This window comes from Rhinichthys klamathensis, unplaced genomic scaffold, assembly GCF_029890125.1.
Source record: "Rhinichthys klamathensis goyatoka isolate OS25496 unplaced genomic scaffold, OSU_Roscu_1.1 h1tg000799l_1, whole genome shotgun sequence".
In the NCBI taxonomy this organism is placed as follows: domain Eukaryota; kingdom Metazoa; phylum Chordata; class Actinopteri; order Cypriniformes; family Leuciscidae; genus Rhinichthys; species Rhinichthys klamathensis.
In genome coordinates this window covers 407,501-428,208 of record NW_026607192.1, presented here as the reverse complement: position 1 = coordinate 428,208, position 20,708 = coordinate 407,501, and the positions used below count along the sequence as shown (strand labels likewise).

Here is a 20,708-nt window from a genome sequence, read left to right as displayed (position 1 = left end):
TTAATATATTTACACTCCATTTACAACTGCATAAATAAAGCTATGAGATATATATTTTTTAAATCAATATTCAATATTTAAATATGAAATGATTTCTAATTTTAACATTTTATTTAAAGGGTACTTTAAATATGAAACCGCAGCGGCAAATCACTGTCTTAATAAGTGAGTTGAGGGAGTCATTCATTCAACCGATTCGTTCAAACGGCTGATTCATTCGGGAAAGAAGCAAGTGATTCGTTCAAAACACGGATTTCAGTCAAGAAATAATCGCTGTCGGTTGCATTGAGACTCACTACGGTTTCATTTTGAAATTATAGTCGGCGAAATAAAGGGAAAACAAACAATATTGACAATATTGTGTCTAAAAAGTAACTCAATGTTAACTTATTGTTAATTTAACTGTTGTATAACATAAATATCACAATTGGAATTGTGCACGGGAAAACGGCACTCTTGCTGATGTGATATTCTAATATAAGAACATAATATGATATAAATATAAGACAAAAACTAACTTGGGGACATAACAGTTACACTGCACACATCACGCAGTGAAAGCACGAGAGACAAATGCGATGTCAGCTCGCAGTGCCTCGTACATTGTTAAAACAATGATTACAATATCATAATAGACAATACACATCGCACACCATACGCACATAAAGAATGAACTTACAACTGAACTGACATTTACGACCTTTCTTCTCCTTCTCTCCTCTCGCGTGCAGGAGACAGTTATGCTGCCGCGACTCGCGAGTGACGCGAAATGTCACGTGAACTAGCAAATCCACAAAGATAGAATAATAAATAAATAAAAATACGTACGCTAATTAGATGGTTTTAATTTGGAAAGCTTTTAAATATGTTTAAGTCAAAGTGTCATCTAAAATTTAAGACCTTTCATAAGTAAAAATAAGACTTAAGACTTTTTATGGCCTTAAATTTTAAAAATCTAATTTAAGACTTTTTAAGGATCCGCGGGAACCCTGTAATTACTAACACGCTCTTTAAATACCCCAAAAAATAACTGCACCATTGACTTTAGACCAGGTTTCAGTTGGTCAATGCCGCAATATTTTTTTTGGAATTTAAAGAGCGCATTAGTAATGCATTTTGTCCCACAGATGCTCTGCTCGCTTTAACCTCGCGCACGAGCAGATCCGTTTCCTCGCTAGAGAAGTGTTCAGTTTTTACTCTTGTAAATTCCTCCATGTAAATAGCGAATCCGTCATGGCGCGAGCGCAACTGACTTTTAAAGGGAATAGGAGATGAGACTCTGATTGGTTTATTGCACGTTACGCCCAAAACACACCCGTTACTCATTTAGAGAATAGGGACAGCCATTTTAGACCATGCACCGGGAGCGCCGACAATTTTTCCCGTCGTTAAACTAGCAAAAGTGGATTCGGACTCGCCCTGAGTGCACTTGCTTTAGACCATGTGCTTAGATCGTTAAAATAGGGCCCTTCGTGTCTCCGCCTCTGACCTGAGGATGTCCATCTCGTCTTTGAGGGACTGGGCCTCCTGAGCGAGGCTGGTGAGCTCCTCGTTCCTCAGCTGCAGATCCGTCACCTCTCGCTCCAGAACGTCTGCTCGCACGCGCTGGTCATCTCGACCGCTCTCCAGCCTGAACACACACACAACCAGACACACGAGTCAGGCTCTCGGCTTGGGCACAAATGTAATAATTATGACGAATAATGTCGTTTTACATTTAAATTTAATCATTTAGCAGACGCTTTTATTCAAAGCGACTTACAAGTCTTTCCCAGTTTAGTCTAACGCAGTATATATAATTATTATTATTTTTTAATACATATAGAAATAGAAGAGAAAAGAAATTGTTAGTATTAATGAATCACGTGTTTTAACATTTAACATCTCATATCACTGATGCTTATATGATATCAAGGCTGAAAGAGCAAAAGGACCCGGCAGTCTTTGCATTCACACTGGATCTGGATTTGAAAGTGGACTGAGAGAGATCTCATTCTGGTCCGTTTTAGTGGTGATAAAACAAGCGCTATGAGTTAATTTAATGTTCACATTCACACAATGTTAAAAATGTCCTGTTTTGTTACACAGCACCGTAACAAAGCATATAGAAATATATGATTTAAAATAAAGAATGAATATTAATATCATAATATTATTAATGTAATATTATATACTATAATATTATAATATTGTATTTATATGAACCAATATACCCAGGAGCCAATTAAGCAAGTTATTTCTGATTCATTTTAATTTTATAAAACTTAAACACTTAATACCTTATTGTTAATATAATATTAAATAAACAATGCTACAATATTTTAGTTATTTATTATTATATAGAAATATAATATTGTATTTGTATGAATGGATGAAGCCAGGATGCAATTAAGTAATTAATGATTGACTATGAATACGTTTATATATAATATGGAAATAACATATTATACCATATAATAACTAAAATATTACATATATTATAGTTTATATTTAATTGTTCAATATATTACATAGAAATATAATATTGTATTTGTATGAATGGATATTGTATAAATAAAGAACAATAGTACAATTTATTTATTTTGATAAACAATTTAGTTTATAATATGCAAATGCTAGATAATATAAAATTAAATGAATTAAAAACTACATACTGTATGATTATTATATAAATAATAAAATTAATATTATCAATCAATCATTACTACCAAAACAACATTAATAGTAGTAATAAAAGATAATAATTGATTAATGACGTTTTGTGTAACGAATGTTTTTTTCTACAATCTAGCACAAAAATTATATAAATAAAAATGAAAATAATAATTGAAATGGAATGATTAACTACTAATGATTAATTATGATTAATGCCAGGTTATTTGTCTACATGACTAATCTACCACGAACAAATAATTCATATTATAAATAATAAAAACAACAATGACAATAATAATTAACAATAATAATAATTGTGATTAATTATGAAAGATTAATGATACGTTATGTGTCTACATGACTAATCTAGCACAATCGAATAATTTAAAACTTGAATTTGTATTTTCACATGAAAAGTTATGTTCTGTACGCTTCTCGTAGTTCAGACCGTAACTCTGAGTCAGATGTGGAGGATCAGTGTGGAGGATCAGTGTGAAGTGAGCCCTGTGGTGGAGCTACTGAGCCCCGTGGTGGAGCTACTGAGCCCCGTGGCGGAGCTGCACGAGGGGCCTCACACCTGTAGTTCTCCTCCTGCAGCTGCTCCATCTGACTCTGCAGGAGCAGAAGCTTCTTGTTGGTGATGGTGGAGGAGACGTCGGTCGGCTCGCAGTGGGTCAGACGCTCCCGCAGAGACTGGACCTCCAGCTGCAGAGAGGACTTCTCCTCTGTCAGAACCGACAGCTGAAACACACACACACCTCTCAGCTTTTACCTCAGACACGGTTTCTTGAACACATTTACCAGCGTTTAGTTCGGGTCACCTGTTGCTGGAGCTCTCGGCAGCGCTGGGACGTGTCGTCGGTCTCTTCACTCAGAAAATAATACTTCCTGGACTGTGGAACAGGGAAACAGCCAGAGGAGAGTGAGATAATGAGGGAAAACACGAGCCTGTTCGATCCCTAACACCACACACACACACACCTGACTGTCGAAGTCCCCGTACGACTCTGGAGTTGGTCCCTGCACAGGCTCTTTGGTGAGCAGCTGAAAGACACACACAGTAACGAGTCACACTCAACAGTCACATGTTGCTCTTAGATACACATGTTCTCTTCTCCCAGAGGTTTCACAGATATACAGAGATCAATGAAGAGACTGTATTCATCATCACTGTGGAATGAGGAAAACAAGCCTGAGGGAGGAAGTTACAGAGAAAACACAAGAATAACACACACTGTAACACACACACACTAACAGACACCTTTCTGCATTATATTAGACATCAATCAGAAATAATTATTACTTAATTGGCTTCTGGGTATATCAGTTCATACAAATACAATTTTATATTTCTATATCATATAGTTATACAATTATAGTATTACATTTATGTAAGATTACATTAATAATGTAAATGTTAAAATATTCTATTATTTCTATATTATATCATAAATGAAATTCATTGAAATAAATCATATTCTACATCATATTATAAATCAAATTTATCGTAATCATAAATAATTACCATTTCATTGGCTATATCAATATTCAAAGAAATACATTATTATATTGTATTTAATACTATAAATAATAATATAATAGGATAACGTTTTTAATATATTAATAATATTATATGAATAATATTTCTATATTATGTTATAAACAAAATTAATCGCAATGTATCATAAATAATTATTTTATTGGCTTCTGGCTATATAATTTCATACAAATACAATATTATATTTCTATATCATATTATATACATACTATATACTATACAATTATAGTATTATATTTATGTAATATTACATTAATAATGTAAATGTTAAAATATGTAATGTTAAAATATTCGCTGACATGAATATTATTTCTAGACTATATCATAAATTAACTTAATTGTAATTGATCATAAATAATTACTTAATTGGCTATATTCATAAAAAATATCCATATTCATAATAATACATTATTATATTATATTTAATACTATATAAATAACCATATTATTGCATTAAGTTTATTCAATATATTAATAATATGATATGAAAACTATTTCTATATTATGTTACAAAGCAATTGATAATTATTATTTTATTGACTATATAATTTCATACAAATACAATATTATATTTCTATATAATATTATGTTAAATATAATAATATTATAAAATTATGTTTATGTAATTACATTAATATGATATAAATATTATTTCTATATTATTTCATGAATTAAATTAATTGTAATTAATAATAAAATTTCATCTATATTATACTAGAAATGAAACATAATTAATCAAATAATTATTACTTTATTGGCTTCTAGCTCAATATATCCATACAAATATAACACAGTATATTCTATATAACACTACATAACTAAATTATAGTATCAAGTGTACGTTATATATTAATAATATGATATGAAAACTATTTCTATAATATGTTATAAACTAAATTAATCGTGATTTATCATAATTATTATTTAATTGGCTTCTGGCTATATAATTTAATACAACTACAATATGATATATAAAATTACATACATATAATAATAATAATATAATACAAAGTATTTTAATATTAAAATATTTCATATGAAAACAGGAATTTCTTCTTCTGGACAAAACTTTGCCATGAATGAGGGCTCAAATTGTGCAGAGAAAAAAAAAAAAAAAAAAAAAAAGTCCACACAGATTTCCATAGACTTAATAAAAAATGAGTTAGTCCTGAGTGCCAACCGGATGAATCTCAGCAATTAAACACTTGATTCAAAGCAAACACCGGTATTTGAAAGCAGTCTACTTTTAAAGGAATGATTAGAATTGATTATCCAAAATGATTATGAATTAAGAAATAGTTCAGTCTGGGTTTGTGTCGAACATATTTTCACATCAGAAAACCAAATTATGGTCTTTAATGCTACTAGCTAGCTGACATAAGATAGCATTAGCAAAAACTCCCTCAGATTCTCAGCTCTCACTGAAGTGTTTTAACATGTTTCTGCATTATCAGTAAAATAATTAATAACTGAACACAGTGTTATTTTGAGTAGGATGAGTCCCGTTTTATCAGTTTTATTGCGGCACAGAGACTGAATACCTCTTGTATGGCCGCCATCACCACGTGCTGCACTGACTCCTCCAGCGTCATGATCTGCTGAATGTGCTCTGTGAACACAACCACAGCAGAGTTATGACATCTGTCACACTAATAAATGCTATTTTACAGCTTCATTTTGTTCAAATCATTCGGAGATTAATACACATAACACCTTATGAAGTCATGCATCCAGATTCAACCAGGAAATATACATCGAATATTGAGGTTCAGTAAACAATAACTGCACTGGGGTAGAATGACATGAATCAAATCTTAAAAATATAAAATTATTAGGGATGCACAAATATGAACATTTTGGCCGATACCGATAACCGATAATTCTTTATATTTCAAAGACGATAACCGATATATTGGCAGATAAATCTACATCCAAATTTTTTGATATTTTTTGAGAGCCTGATTACAAAAACAAAAGTCTCACAATTTAAAGCCATCATTCTTGTTATAATTTTATGTAGCCGATATGACAGAACATTTTGCACTTTACTGTATTCTTCGTTTTTTTTATTTAAGTGATTTCAATCATATTTCAAGCAGATAAAAAGCATCATGTTGAACAGTGCGGAAGAGTCTCAGCTGAAGGAAATAATCCATTATTTATCGGCTTCAATATATCGGCCAAATTTTCTTATCCGACCAATAACGATAACATTAAAAATGAACATATATCAGCCGATACCGATATGGTGGCCGATTTATCGTGCATAGAGGTCGGCCGATAGTGGATTTTACCGATATTTAGGTTTGACCGTGCGTGCCGATAACCGATTAATCAACCGATATTTTTATAAAAATGGATAGTGGATATAAAATGGATATTGGATATATATATAAAAAAACATAAGACTCCAAGCAAAACAGTGCTGAACTGAAATGTGCTATATGAAATTAATATGAATTTATATCTAAATGAGAAGTTCTACAGAACAAATTCTACAGAAAATACTTTAAACATTAAAATATTACAGGTTTCTTTAGCTATAACCTAGAAACATACGTAAATTTCATAGGTAACACTTTGCAAGTCCCATTTGTTAACAAGGATGTATTAGCTAGCTTTCATGAACTAGCATGTGCATTATTCAATATACATTTTTTTTACAGAATGTATTCATATTTGAGCAAGACAATTGTACCTTGATCATTCATGTTAGTTCATAGTACATTAACTAAGGTTAACAGATAAAATAAAAATGAAAACTCAATTTAAAATGTATAAGTAAATGTTGAAATTAACAAACTTACAATGCACAATACTACAACATTTGTTAACCTTAGTTAATGCTAAAAATGTAATCTTATTGTAAAGTGTTACCATTTCATATAAATCCAAAGAGTCTGCTATGCTTAAAATGGCCATCTTTAAATATCTGCATAGGCCAGAGCATAAATTAATATTACATGTATAGTCTCTCACTTTATTTGCTTCTATATTAGAACACATGATGATTATCTAATCAAAATAACAATATGTACGGCAGTGATAAAAAAAATAATAGAATCGAATGCGTTTCTGATTTGTTAATGTTTCTGTCGGCTGCATGAACAATGTTGAGAAAGCAATCACGTCACTAGCTTTAAATATGCAACTTCCCCGGCTAATGAATGCATAAAACTGACCAGGTGGAAATAAACTAATGCAAATAGATGTAACAATTACGACATTTAATATTTTTCAGGTTTGGGTGTGTTTGTCACATTGTTTTAACCGCTTGATGTTAGAGTCGTCTGGCAAACACACTGCTGTTCTTTCTCTGCTAACGCAGCATCTAGTCAACAAATGAAGTACTTTATAATGATATGGCAATGTGCTTTAGTGTTCTGTATTCAAACTGTTTCGCTGTCGGTGTTTTAAATGTGCATCTGAAAAGTCATTGCAGTGATAGTTTGTTATAAGCAATACTTGATGGTTAATTATTTACTGAGGGATGCGCATTCATATTGAGGGCTGTGTTCTGTGACTTTGTGCCTGACAAAAAAAAGTGAGAATGAAATACAACTATTACGATTGATAAACGACAAAGGGCAACGGTGTTCGTGAACACAGCCCTCAAAGCCCTGGAAGTGGCCGGCATTAGCAAGACAAACACAGAAAGGCCAAAAGATGCCCAGCTGGGTTAGACAGACAGAGAGAGATGGACATCAGCTTAACTTCACTGTTCTGTGCTGACCTTACACTTGGAGAGGAGAGAACACAACTCTGCCTGATCGCTGTTCCCGCAATTCACTCTCATGGTGTTTTATTCTCTTTTCGTGACCAGAAGGATAGTTTTAATTTTCTCATCGATGTTGTAAACTTTGATTGACGCGCTTTGACACGAGGGGGAGGCGGGCCCTTGAGTAATATGCAGGGCCGTACGCAGCTTGCGTAGTGTGTGTATAGGGCTGATCGGCTCTGAATGACAGCACACACTTCTCAGCGCTCTTGTTCTGTGTAATGACAGCATAGTCCTCTCAGCGCTCCAGCAACCCGGAAAAACTATCAGTGTGGATTTATGCCGATAACGATAGTTCCACCAATCAACTATCGGTACCGATATATCGGTAAAATTGATGAATCGGTCGACCTATAATCGTGCATCACTAGAAATGATTTAAATATATATGTGTGCTACTAGGTCCAAGTCTACTTTCCATTCTGTTTTTTGCGAACCAGTTTAATTGAATATTGTATTAGAGTGATGAATTGATTATAATGCATATATCGTCACTATCGGGTGGAAACTTCACATGTCCAAAAACTACTTTTCAGGAAATGGAAAAAACACACTTTTTTTAATATAATTAAACACTGTGTTGTCAAAAGTTGATATTGTGGCTTTATATATAATCAGACACTTGCATGTGTTGTTACTTATATTATTAACATTTTACTAAAAAAGGAGTTGGAAGATTTTGACTAGTGGATTTCTGACATCTGTGTTTTGGCCACATCTTCGTCAGTAAGTGCATCACGTTGTGTTTTCATCAACTAACAGGTTATGAAGTTTACTGTACCTGTATGTGGGCGCTCAGTTTACTGACACCGTCTTTATGTTGGTTCAACATTACTGTGGAGATTTAATGTGAAGGTTTTACAATTGCAATGTTTTTTATTATTATTATTATTCAGAATGTTTCATGCTTTTAGAATTACTTTCACATGCTATATTCATTACCTGTTTGTTTACCTTAAATATTTTATTTACAAAAAACACACTTTAGTGACAGTGCACTATATTTTTAATTCTTTTGCACTCTTTCAGACTATTTACTGATGTAGAAGTGTGTTTTGTTTTGCATGTAAGGAGGGAGTGATATTGCAGAAATGACCGTGTTTAAAAAGTGTGAAATAAAACAGTTTGTTTTGTTAAAAGTGCTGTTGTTATAATTGTCAAAAACAGAAAACAAAAAACAAATATCTGTTCTGTATATCGGTTATCGGGCACATAAACATGCAAATAATTGATTAAAAAACTCAATATTGGTCAATATCTATCTAAACGACACCTTTGACCTTTAGTATTGGTTTCTAAATATAACTTTAAAATAGCTTAATCGCACTACAAACCGTTCCATAACCGGATGTTGATAACACGTGTGAACGGCGTCTTCGGACAGATACTGTAATTACAGAAATTACAGGACTTTCAAGGACTTTAAGCACTACTTTTATGGTTTTCAAGGACTACAATCAGAGATCACACTTATCAAACAATATCTTTAGGATTTTTTTTTTTTTTTTTATTACAGATTTTAGTTAGTTTAAAATACAACTTACAACGCATTTAATAAATACTATATTACATTTATAATGGCTATTATTGTTCAATAAATTTTATTTTATATTATAATGTTGGCATACTTGTTTATCAGACGGGCTGCAGTGATAATTTGGCGTGAAAAGATTGTATTTGTGGGGGTTTTTTTCTAAAAAATTAAATTTCATATATATTGTATTTAAATAAGTCAAGAACTTTTTAAGTACCTCTTCGTAAACAAGGCTGTTTTCAAGGGTCTTCTCGGCCTTAAATTTCCAAAGTTAAATTCGAGTACTGTAAGCACCGTGTGGAACCCTGACCACACTATGGGAACTTCATCCCTCCGGTTTTTCCCATCATTCCCTCATCTAATGATCTCCCAATGTGCTCGTCCGTCTCTGAGCCTCCGTTCACGCTGTCAGTGGGGGTTTTGCTTTAATCTCCTCTCAGTTTGTGTTCTCCGTTCTCAGTGAAGGTCACATGACTGATCACATGACTCTGTGAGTGTTTGGGTGTGTACCTTGTTTGTGATCGCAGCTGACGGCGCAGCCCAGAACCAGCTGCAGCAACCGGCCCAGTTCAGTCACGTCCCCCATCTCACCGATCAGACACACGTCCGGGACGTGCTCTTCGGACACTTGCTGACTCAACACCTGACACACACACACACGACAATTTATATAATATAACAATTTATTTAATAAGTTAATATAACTCTATTAGAGGTTGAATTGAACGCATTGTAAAAAACATAAAAAGGAAGAACAGTTATTGAGACCCCTATGTAAATGTGTGTGTGAGAGAGTGTGTGTGTGTGTGTCTGTGTGTGAGAGAGTGTGTGTGTGTCTGTGTGTGAGTGAGTGTGTGTGTGTGTGTGAGTGTGTGTGTGAGTGTGTGTGTGTGTGTGTATTTGTGCGAGTGTGTGTATTTGTGCGAGTGTGTGTATTTGTGCGAGTGTGTGTATTTGTGCGAGTGTGTATGTGTCTGTGTGAGTGTGTATGTGTGTGTGTGTGAGAATGTGACTGTGTGTGTGTGTGTGTGTGTGTGTGTGTGAGAATGTGACTGTGTGTGTGTGTGTGTGTGTGTGTGTGTGTGTGTGTGTGTGTGTGTGTGTGTGTGTGTGTGTGTGTGTGTGTTTATGTGTCTGTCTGTGAGTGTATGTGTGACTGTGTGTATGTGTATTTGTGTAAGTGTGTGTGTCTGTGTGTCTGTGTCTGTCTGAATTTGTGAGTGTGTGAATTTGTGTCTGTGTGAGGTGAGTTTATGTGTCTGTCTGTGAGTGTATGTGTGTGTGTTTGTATCTGTCTGTCTGTGTGTGTGCGTGTGGGGCTGTCTGTATGTGTGTGTGTGTGTGTGTGTGTGTGTGTGTGTGTGTGTGTGTGTGTGTGTGTGTGTGTGTGTGTGTGTGTGTGTGTGTGTGTGTGTGTGTGTGTCTGTATATGTGTCTGTGTGTGTGTGTGTTTGTGTCTGTCTGTGAGTGTATGTGTGACTGTGTGTGTGTATGTGTCTGTGTCTGTCTGAATTTGTGAGTGTGTGAATTTGTGTCTGTGTGAGTGTGAGTTTATGTGTCTGTCTGTGAGTGTATGTGTGTGTACTTGTATCTGTCTGTCTGTGTGTGTGTGTGTGTGTGTGTGTGTGTGTCTGTGTGCGTGTGGGGCTGTCTGTATGTGTGTGTGTGTGTGTGTGTGTGTGTGTGTATATGAGTGTGTGTGTGTGTGTGTGTGTCTATGCGTGTCTGTGAGTGTCTGTGAGTGCGTGTCTGTGCGAGTGTGTAAAACCTCTAGTTTAACGTCTCAAATGAAAGACGCTTTAACACAGACTTAAATCACACAAAGACTCACGTCATGATAATACTCCATCATGCTCTGAAGAATCTTCTTGAGGTTGCTGACCTGTCGAGCACACACACACACGTTCACTGAGACACACGAACACACTGTATATATACTGTCTGAGCAGAGACACAGAGTAAAACTAGAGTACAATACCTTCAGCCTCCAGTTTGTGCCACCCTCCTCTTTTATCCTGCTGAGCCACGTTTCATTAAACCACGATGGGTCTCTGGCAAAACAGAAAAACACAGATCAGAAACACGATGTTTAGCATCTATCCTGATTTACACCAGCATGAGGGAATATTAATGACTACAATATCTTGTTTTAGTCTTTTTTCTGACGTAACACTTGGTAAATAGCGTTCTTGAATGAGAGTAAATGACAATTATTTATTTAACATGAAGACATGAGCAGCTGTCATATTCGACATTGTCAGATGTGCATGTGTGTGTTGGTGGATTAACAGTGTATCGGACGTCCAGCGCATCTGTCAGATCAGCTTTCAGAGGAATATTTGACGTTCCATCACAAATATTTGCAGAAAGTCACACCCACATCTAATGACGTGAACACACACACACTCACATTTTGTTGAGCACATGTGCGATGGCCACTCCACTGGTCAGCTCATGTTTGCTCGCACACGACGGCACCTGAAACGTCTGCAGCTGAAACACACACACACACACAGAAGTCAGGACAGAAATTAGACATGAACACAAACACTAGACAGAGTTTAAAACTGGTGTTCTGTTTAGAGTCTATATATATATATATATATTTCTTTTTTAAATATAAGATTAAACCAAATAAATACATTAAAATGAATAAATAATACAAATAGACGAAAATAATTAAAAAAAATGATTAAAATAAAATGTAATAAAATTGATTAAACGATAAAAAATGATTAAAATATGCAAATAAATAATACATGGCACAACACTATAGTAAGTAGAAACTGAATATTTTCCAAATAAAATTGTACATATTTATTTGAACCATTATAAATAGGGTCTTTATATATTAAAAATATTTAGATGAGTGTTCATCACATTTTTGAAAAACCCTGGAAAACTGGAGAACAATCACATTTCTGAAATGTTAATGTCTTTATGATCTACTGGACAGTTTAAAGTAATAATAGCAGGGTCTACGGAGTTATTTGGGTCAAATAAACATGAAAATACTTTGAAAAACTAAATTTGACGAGGATATATTGATTAAATCGGAGGTTATCGTAGGTCTAAGTTGTTTTGAACTCTTATAATCTGCTCTAAACTCGTTTTAAGACCTTTGATCAGTTACATAATGAGTTCAACACACCAAACACAAAACGTATAAAGCGCTAAAAAAACAGCCTGACTGATTTTACGAGTGTATAATAATCCACAGAAAACAGCGATTCATACAATAAAATCCATAAAGTCTGAGAAGATTCCACCTGCTGCTAACAGGCTAGCGCGCTACACACAAACAAACTACTTCATTCTCATTTAATACAGGCAAACACACTCTAAATACAACAGTAAGTGAAAGGAATGGGTTTATATCTTACCCAGATAAATAAAGAATCACTCAGTTGATGTTTATTCAGGCTCATGGTGGCGGTTTGTGCTGTTAAACACACACACACAAACACACTAGCAGCGCTGCTAAATGCGCGCACACGAACTGGACGCGTCACTCAAACTTGCTCAGCGAGAACGCAAGTAAGCGCCGTCGCCATAGCAACAGACCGACGCGCGCTCTAGATATTTAACTGAAATACACGTTAAACGTCTTGATGACAGCGGTTCTTATTAAATGTAATTGATTAAATTACATAAATGTACACTTATTGAGTTATCCAGTTATGTTTTTTAAAAGTTAAACACGATTTTTAGTAAACATAACCACTCCTGTCAGACAGTTCCGCCGTGTGACCACTAGATGGCGCGAGCCAATAGCCAAAGTGACCAGATTTAGTGTTATTATTTATTTATTTATTTATTTATTTAAATTATATGTATATATTTATTGTCGTCACCAAGCAGAAAAAATATGTGGGGAAAACTAGCGTCATCTTAATTCATATAAACCATTACTATTGCCGTCAATAAATATATAAAAAAAATCGTCATCATGATCTCACATCGTGTCTGGCTGCAGGTAAACATTGTGGATCATTAATTATTCATACGTGTCTGGCACAAATGTGTTTTTCGAATATATATATATATTTTTATATATCTATATATTTCCCTCACATATCTATCCCGTATAAATGTGGAAAAACGGCTGACAAAGTTAATGTATCTAGGCTACATATTTCATCGTGACAGTCGAGCATTAAGCTCCCTATAATCAAACACAGACTTGTGTTTATATTCCCTCTCTCAGATAGTTCACATCTCTCGCATACTTTCTGTTTGTGGCCCATCCGCCTCACACACACACACACACACACACACACACACACACACACACACACACACACACACACACACACGTGTGCGTACGTCACTTCCTGCTCCTCCCATCCGGAACTGTCAATCATCTGGTTGCCCAACACCTCTCACTGCTGTAAGCAATGTGTAACTTCCTTTCCTCTGTTTTCCTGTATCTATAGGCTATATAATATAAGTAAATAATGCATCAAAAATCCTCTTTTACTCATTATTCTGGAGCTGCTCTGATCCAGACAGGAATCCCTTCACGTCGGACACTGGAGGAAACAGGGTCACTAGTTTACACAGTCTCTGGTTATGGTTAGTCATCCTCCAGGGGTTCATGACTAACAATCTGGCAAAAGACTGGAAGGGGATTTTTCACAAGAGCCGGCTATTTTCATCCAGGAACCTTCCTCTTCTCTGCTCTCCGTCCGTCTCTCGGTCCAGATGTGCTTCCTAAAACTGTTTCCGTAAAATAACTGTGACACACACACACTGTTTATTTTCTCCCTCTTGCTCTTTTCTCATTGTGCAGTTTACAAATTATATTTCCAAAGCAACAATACAAAAGCATATATTATGACAATGGGGGGGAAGAGACATAATAAGGTGGCATAATAGTCATAACAATATGTCTTGTTTACAATAACAATGTTAAATAATAAAAAATAAACTTTCAAAAAGACATTAATGATCTAACATTTTCTTTTAATAAGTTGAATATTTTTACTATAATAAATTCTTTAATACATAAATAACAGGGCTGTCAAATCAATGAATCGCAATTAATCACATCTAACATAAAAGTTTGTTTATATAATATGTGTATATATGTAACATACATATATATGTGTGTGTGTGTGAATATAAATCAATAAAATAAAAATATATATACAGTACATATACACACACACACACACATGTAGACATAAGTATAATAATACACACATTATAAACAAACTTTTATGTCAGATGTGATTTATTGCGATTAATTGATTGGACAGCTCTAATAAATAATAAAATAATTATACTTTTGACTAATAATAATTATTCTTAATGTAATTAGTTTAATACAATTATCTAAAAATATTTTTAAAATAATAGCCAATACTGTAAATGTTGTGTCTGATCATCACAGCACAAACTCTCCTCAACAACACATGATTTGAAGAATCATTCATTCGTGTTTGAAGCACAAACGCTGCAGGATAGATAATAATGAACAATAAAATGAAATAGCAGCCCACTTCATTCAGAGGGGTCTCTGCAGATTTCAGATGCTGGTGACGTTTTCAGTCTCTAATTTAAGGTTACACACCCACATCTGACGTCAGAACAGACTAAACAACAGACTCTTAAATCGCCTAAAAACCACACAGCGCTGGTCCAGATTGAATGCATGACGGGTTTGTGTGTGCGTGTGTGTGTGTGTGTGTGTGTGTGTGTTTAAGACAGGAATGTGGGCAGCTCTGAATGACTGGCAGGAGGATGATCCAGGTGCAGAAACACAGGAAAAACAACACGGGTTTGCTCTTGCTGAACCCAGGAAAGCAGCGGGCAGGGCAGGTAGGTGTGTGTGTGTGTGTGTGTCTCGACCGGGTGAAGCACTTTCAGCTGGATTTACAAACCCACGAATCCAGACATGAGCTCACGAGGGCAGGGCGACACGACAGGTTTGTGTGTGTGTGTGTGTGTGTGTGTGTGTGTGTGTGAGAGAGAGAGAGAGAGAGAGAGAGAGAGAGAGAGAGAGAGAGAGAGAGAGAGAGAGAGAGAGAGAGAGAGAGAGAGAGAGAGAGAGAGAGAGAGAGAGAGAGAGAGAGAGAGAGAGAGAGAGAGAGAGAGAGAGAGAGAGAGAGAGAGAGAGAGATCCAACACAAACTGGAATGTTATTCGGCACTAAATCGAGAGTACACTGTTGCGAACTACCTGAGCACAGTGAGTGATGTGAGACTCAGGAAAACCCTGACGATGTACAGACTCAGCGAGCACAGCCTGGCCATAGAGACGGGCCGGCGCAGACAGACCTGGCTCTCCCGCGAGGACAGACTCTGCTCGCACTGCACCCTGGGAGTGACGGAGACCGAGCTGCACTTCCTCACAGAATGCCCAAAATATAAACACATTAGAGACCACTATTACCCCAAAATTAATAGCATATTTCCCCAATTTAACACCTGTAATCCAACCCAAAAACTCTGTTTCATTCTTGGCGAAGAAGCCAAATGCTCAAATATAGCTGCAAAATTTGTAGCATCCTGCCATATCCTGAGGGACGACCAGAGACCAGCAAACATCCAATAAACACACACTCACTCACAGCCTAAGACCTACACACACACTCACTCACAGCCTAAGACCTACACACACACTCACTCACAGCCTAAGACCTACACACACACTCACTCACAGCCTAAGACCTACACACACACTCACTCACAGCCTAAGACCTACACACACACTCACTCACAGCCTAAGACCTACACACACACTCACTCACAGCCTAAGACCTACACACACACTCACTCAGCCTAAGACCTACACACACACTCACTCACAGCCTAAGACCTACACACACACTCACTCACAGCCTAAGACCTACACACACACTCACTCACAGCCTAAGACCTACACACACACTCACTCACAGCCTAAGACCTACACACACACTCACTCACAGCCTAAGACCTACACACACACTCACTCACAGCCTAAGACCTACACACACACTCACTCACAGCCTAAGACCTACACACACACTCACTCAGCCTAAGACCTACACACACACTCACTCACAGCCTAAGACCTACACACACACTCACTCACAGCCTAAGACCTACACACACACTCACTCACAGCCTAAGACCTACACACACACTCACTCACAGCCTAAGACCTACACACACACTCACTCACAGCCTAAGACCTACACACACACTCACTCAGCCTAAGACCTACACACACACTCACTCACAGCCTAAGACCTACACACATGTATATAATGTTCAATATTGTTTGTTTTTGTTTTTTATATAAATTATTTCTAAATCCTTTTTATTTTATTTATTAATCTTTGTTTATTTTATTATTACTGTTTTATGATATCAGTATTATTATTGTGTACTAAATGTTCTAAATCATTTTCTATGTTGTTTTGATGCTTTACAAAATGTATTTTTTTTGTCATGCCAATAAAGCTTTCTGAATTGAATTGAATTGAACTGAGAGAGAGAGAGAGAGAGAGAGAGAGAGAGAGAGAGAGAGAGAGAGAGAGAGAGAGAGAGAGAGAGAGAGAGAGAGTGTGTGTCTGTCAGAATGACGGGTGAAACCCTCATGTGTTCATACACCGTCGAGGCCCATTAAACGAGTGTTTTAACGAGCGCTGTGTGTGTGTGTGTTGACTCACTCGTGCAGGTGCAGCTGGAGAAGAAAATAAACATCGTAAATATTCCCTCCGCCTTTCATCTGCGGAAACTCTGGGAGAAACCAGCGGTCAAACAGCTTTTAGCCGCCCGACCTTGATTTACTAGTGCTTTCTAAGTCAATTTGAACAACCCCCTGATCTTCGGTATTAAACTTTTGCACGCATTTTGTTCGTTTATGAGGTGTCACCTAGCTGGTAGACGATACAATGAGCAAAGAAAAAAACTCCAAACAATCATCCAAAACACATTAGCAACTTAGTAAAACTTAGTTCGCTGTGTCCGAAATCGCTGCGGTAGGCCTACTACATTTAAATTTGAATTTATTTCGCGATCGTTAAAAACTACACTGTCAATGAAATTTGGATGTACTACATCCGCCATGTTGTTACTGTCACGTGACCTACTACCAGCGTGACGTCGCTTCACTGCCATTCATAAATTCCCTCCCGTGGCCTCGTGGGATAGTAAAGTGTTCATCGAATGCACACTTCAGAACCTCACCGGAAGTAGTAGGTCATCCAGGTACTTTTTGCCTACTCTTTTATGAGTACTCGGATATACTACTCTTGTCACATACTGTTTTTCGTCTACTCTATAGTAGGAAAGTATTAGATTTTGAACGCAATGGTTCAAAATTACTATAAATGTCACCCTAGAGCTTGCAACTTTATCTAAGCAACTGCATAGCAACACCATAGCAACCACATAACACAGTGGTAACCATCCACATCACCCTTGCACCTTAAAATTTCTTAGCAACTACATAGCAACATCGTGGCAAACACTCAAAACACCCTAGCAACCACATAGTAACATTAGAAAACATTCGCCCTGGCAGGCACCTAAAACACCTCAGCAACTCTGATTATCTTAGCAACTACATAGCAACATCGTGGCAACCACTCGAAACACCCTAGCAACCACATAGTAACATTAGAAAACATTCACCCTGGCAGGCACCTAAAACACCTCAGATACTCTGATTATCTTAGCAACTACATAGCAACATCGTGGCAACCACTCGAAACACCCTAGCAACCACATAGTAACATTAGAAAACATTTGCCCTGGCAGGCACCTAAAACACCTCAGCAACTCTGATTATCTTAGCAACTGCATAGCAACACCCTGAAAACCACCTGAAACCACAGTTATTTTAACAACTATGTTTTAAAAACATTAAATACCTTGGAATTGTACAAAATACTACAATATTATTTTAAATACTCCATAGCAACACACTAGAAACCTAAAACAAATCATTGGCAACCACATATTAAATACCTTGCAATTGTTCAACACTAGCCTGACTTCGTCATACTCATATTCTAGTCAGAATGTGAGTCTGATACTGCTTCATAGGGCTTTGATTATGAGGCGTGTCTTAACCGAACCAGGAAAAAAAAAAACTCTGCACTCAATTGGATAGACCTACAACCAATGAGAGCAACGCAGTAAGTCAACTACTTTGCATAGCACAGTTGTCAACTACAGAGAGTAGCCCCAGAGTGCAGTCTGGACGATGGGGCGGGGCGACACTTTTAGGTGGGGCGACACGTGTCGCTCCGCCCACACCCGATTTTATTGGTTTATAATACAGCAATCTTATTGGCATAGACGCTTGAGGCACGAGCATGCGCATTCTTTTATGTACGAGTTTATGAATTATCTATGACGCTGTTTGGCCGTAGTGATAACCATTGCGATTTCAGTAACGATCAATTGGATAATGTTTTGATTAACTTACGAATCAAGTTAGATGAAGTTAGTCAAAATGTATTCACAATTCACATCGTTTCAAAGCAGCTTTACAAAAAGTCATATTGTAAGCTTTAATATTGAGCAGTTTTATGGGTTGGCGATATCACAAAATATGTTGCTGATAAATAATACACTGTTTGAGATTTAGCCTAGCTATACTATATTAATTTACCCTACAGATAAGTCAGTGCCACTTTTGGTGGGCAATGAGAATGACTGCATGAAATTACTGGCAGATCAAAGGAGAGATCATTTCTATGTGGGCTGATTTAGACAATATTTTTCCGCATGTCATGCAGAGCTCCTTAATTTTACATCATTCGTGCTTCTTCGTTTTTCCATTAGGATCAGTGAATAAACACAAACTCGGGATTTTGCACAAATTATGATAATTCCCTGTATTTCAGTAAAACAAAGGATAAATCCAAAAGTGTGTTTTATTTTATTTTTATATTTATTTTATTACAGCCTATTATAATTGCACAGATTTATAGCAGCGTGTTTTTTTTTATGGTTATGCAGCTAGCCTATATGTGAGTGTTAATATTTGTAACCATTTTTATCCAGTAGCCTACATGAACATGAACCATCCACCATCGCATTCGTCCAGAATGCGATGGTGGATGAATAAACAATTGGATTTTTATAGCCTATATGTCACAGTCACAGATAGACAGTCGTACATAACCGGTTGACACTTATTAGAAAACATGAATCTTTAAAAAATATTACATAAGGCTTTACAGAACCAATAAGCCCTCATTTTGTATGAACAGGTAATCAACCAGGAAACGTGTTTGCCATTAAACATTTTATTTGCACTTTGTACCAAATAATGCAAGCATTGGACAAAATAGTTAAGAAAATGACAACAAAAAACGGTCATGCTTTAGAATTTAAAATCAGCTGCTTACATTCTTACAGTCAATTATCATCATTTGCGTAAAATCCCGAGTTTGTGCTGATCCACCGATCCTGATAGAAATATGAAGAAGCCAAGTGAATGACGCACTAATCTAATGTAAAACATCTCCCTGAAGTACAAGTAACGTCACCAAGCGTTCGTTTTTAAACTATAACTTAATCTATACTGTGTCTTAAGTATAATAAGGTTTTAGCCAATAGATATTAACAAAAATTACCATGCAAACTGATAATAAGATACGATTAAAGTTAGCATTTAATTTTTCTTTGATACGGCCAAATCATTCACAAAATCGTACATTAAGGAATGCGCATGCTCAGACCTGAATCGTTTACACCAATAAGATTGCGGTATTATAAACCAATTAAATTGGGGGTGGGCGGAGCGACACGTGTCGCCCCGCCTAAAAGTGTCGCCCCGCCCCATCGTCCAGACTGCACTCTGGGGTACTACACTACAGAACTCAAATGCACGCACGCTGGAAGAAGTAAAATAACGAGTGTTGCTTCTTTTACTTGGTCCTCTATGAGTGCGACCAGAGGAGAAACCACAACGACCACAGGGTTTTCATTGCGTCCCATCTTCTTAGTTACCATCGGAGCCAGCTGATAAATTAAACTTTTGCCGAATCCCATAGGAAGGACGGCAAACACATCTTTCCGATCGACAAATGCCTTGATTGCAGTTCTATGTTCGTCTTTTAAAATGAATGCGCTGTCGATTTCTTTTACAACGGACGCGATAGCGGAATCTCTACATCTCAGTTCTCCAGCGGCAGTGATCTCTGAGGGAAACCAGTTCAACCCAAGCGCTCTTTG

At 36.4% G+C, this 20,708-nt stretch overlaps 1 protein-coding gene across 3 annotated transcripts in view; it reads right to left on the bottom strand.

The window, feature by feature from the left end:
* Positions 1–20,708, bottom strand: part of LOC130078008 (protein Hook homolog 2-like) — a 59,591-nt gene that overhangs the window by 11,440 nt on the left and 27,443 nt on the right. Inside the window, exons 1-10 of one of the 3 annotated variants that reach the window (XM_056243460.1) lie at positions 12,909–13,040; positions 11,936–12,018; positions 11,504–11,576; positions 11,357–11,407; positions 10,036–10,168; positions 5,755–5,822; positions 3,637–3,699; positions 3,477–3,548; positions 3,233–3,396; positions 1,490–1,630 (exon numbers count right to left, since the gene is read on the bottom strand). In XM_056243460.1, the coding sequence (XP_056099435.1) occupies positions 1,490–1,630; positions 3,233–3,396; positions 3,477–3,548; positions 3,637–3,699; positions 5,755–5,822; positions 10,036–10,168; positions 11,357–11,407; positions 11,504–11,576; positions 11,936–12,018; positions 12,909–12,953 (893 nt within the window). In that variant the 5' untranslated portion in view covers positions 12,954–13,040. Of the gene's footprint in view, positions 1–1,489; positions 1,631–3,232; positions 3,397–3,476; positions 3,549–3,636; positions 3,700–5,754; positions 5,823–10,035; positions 10,169–11,356; positions 11,577–11,935; positions 12,019–12,908; positions 13,042–20,708 lie in introns of those variants that run through there. The other 2 variants (XM_056243459.1, XM_056243458.1) reach the window with 2 other exon arrangements.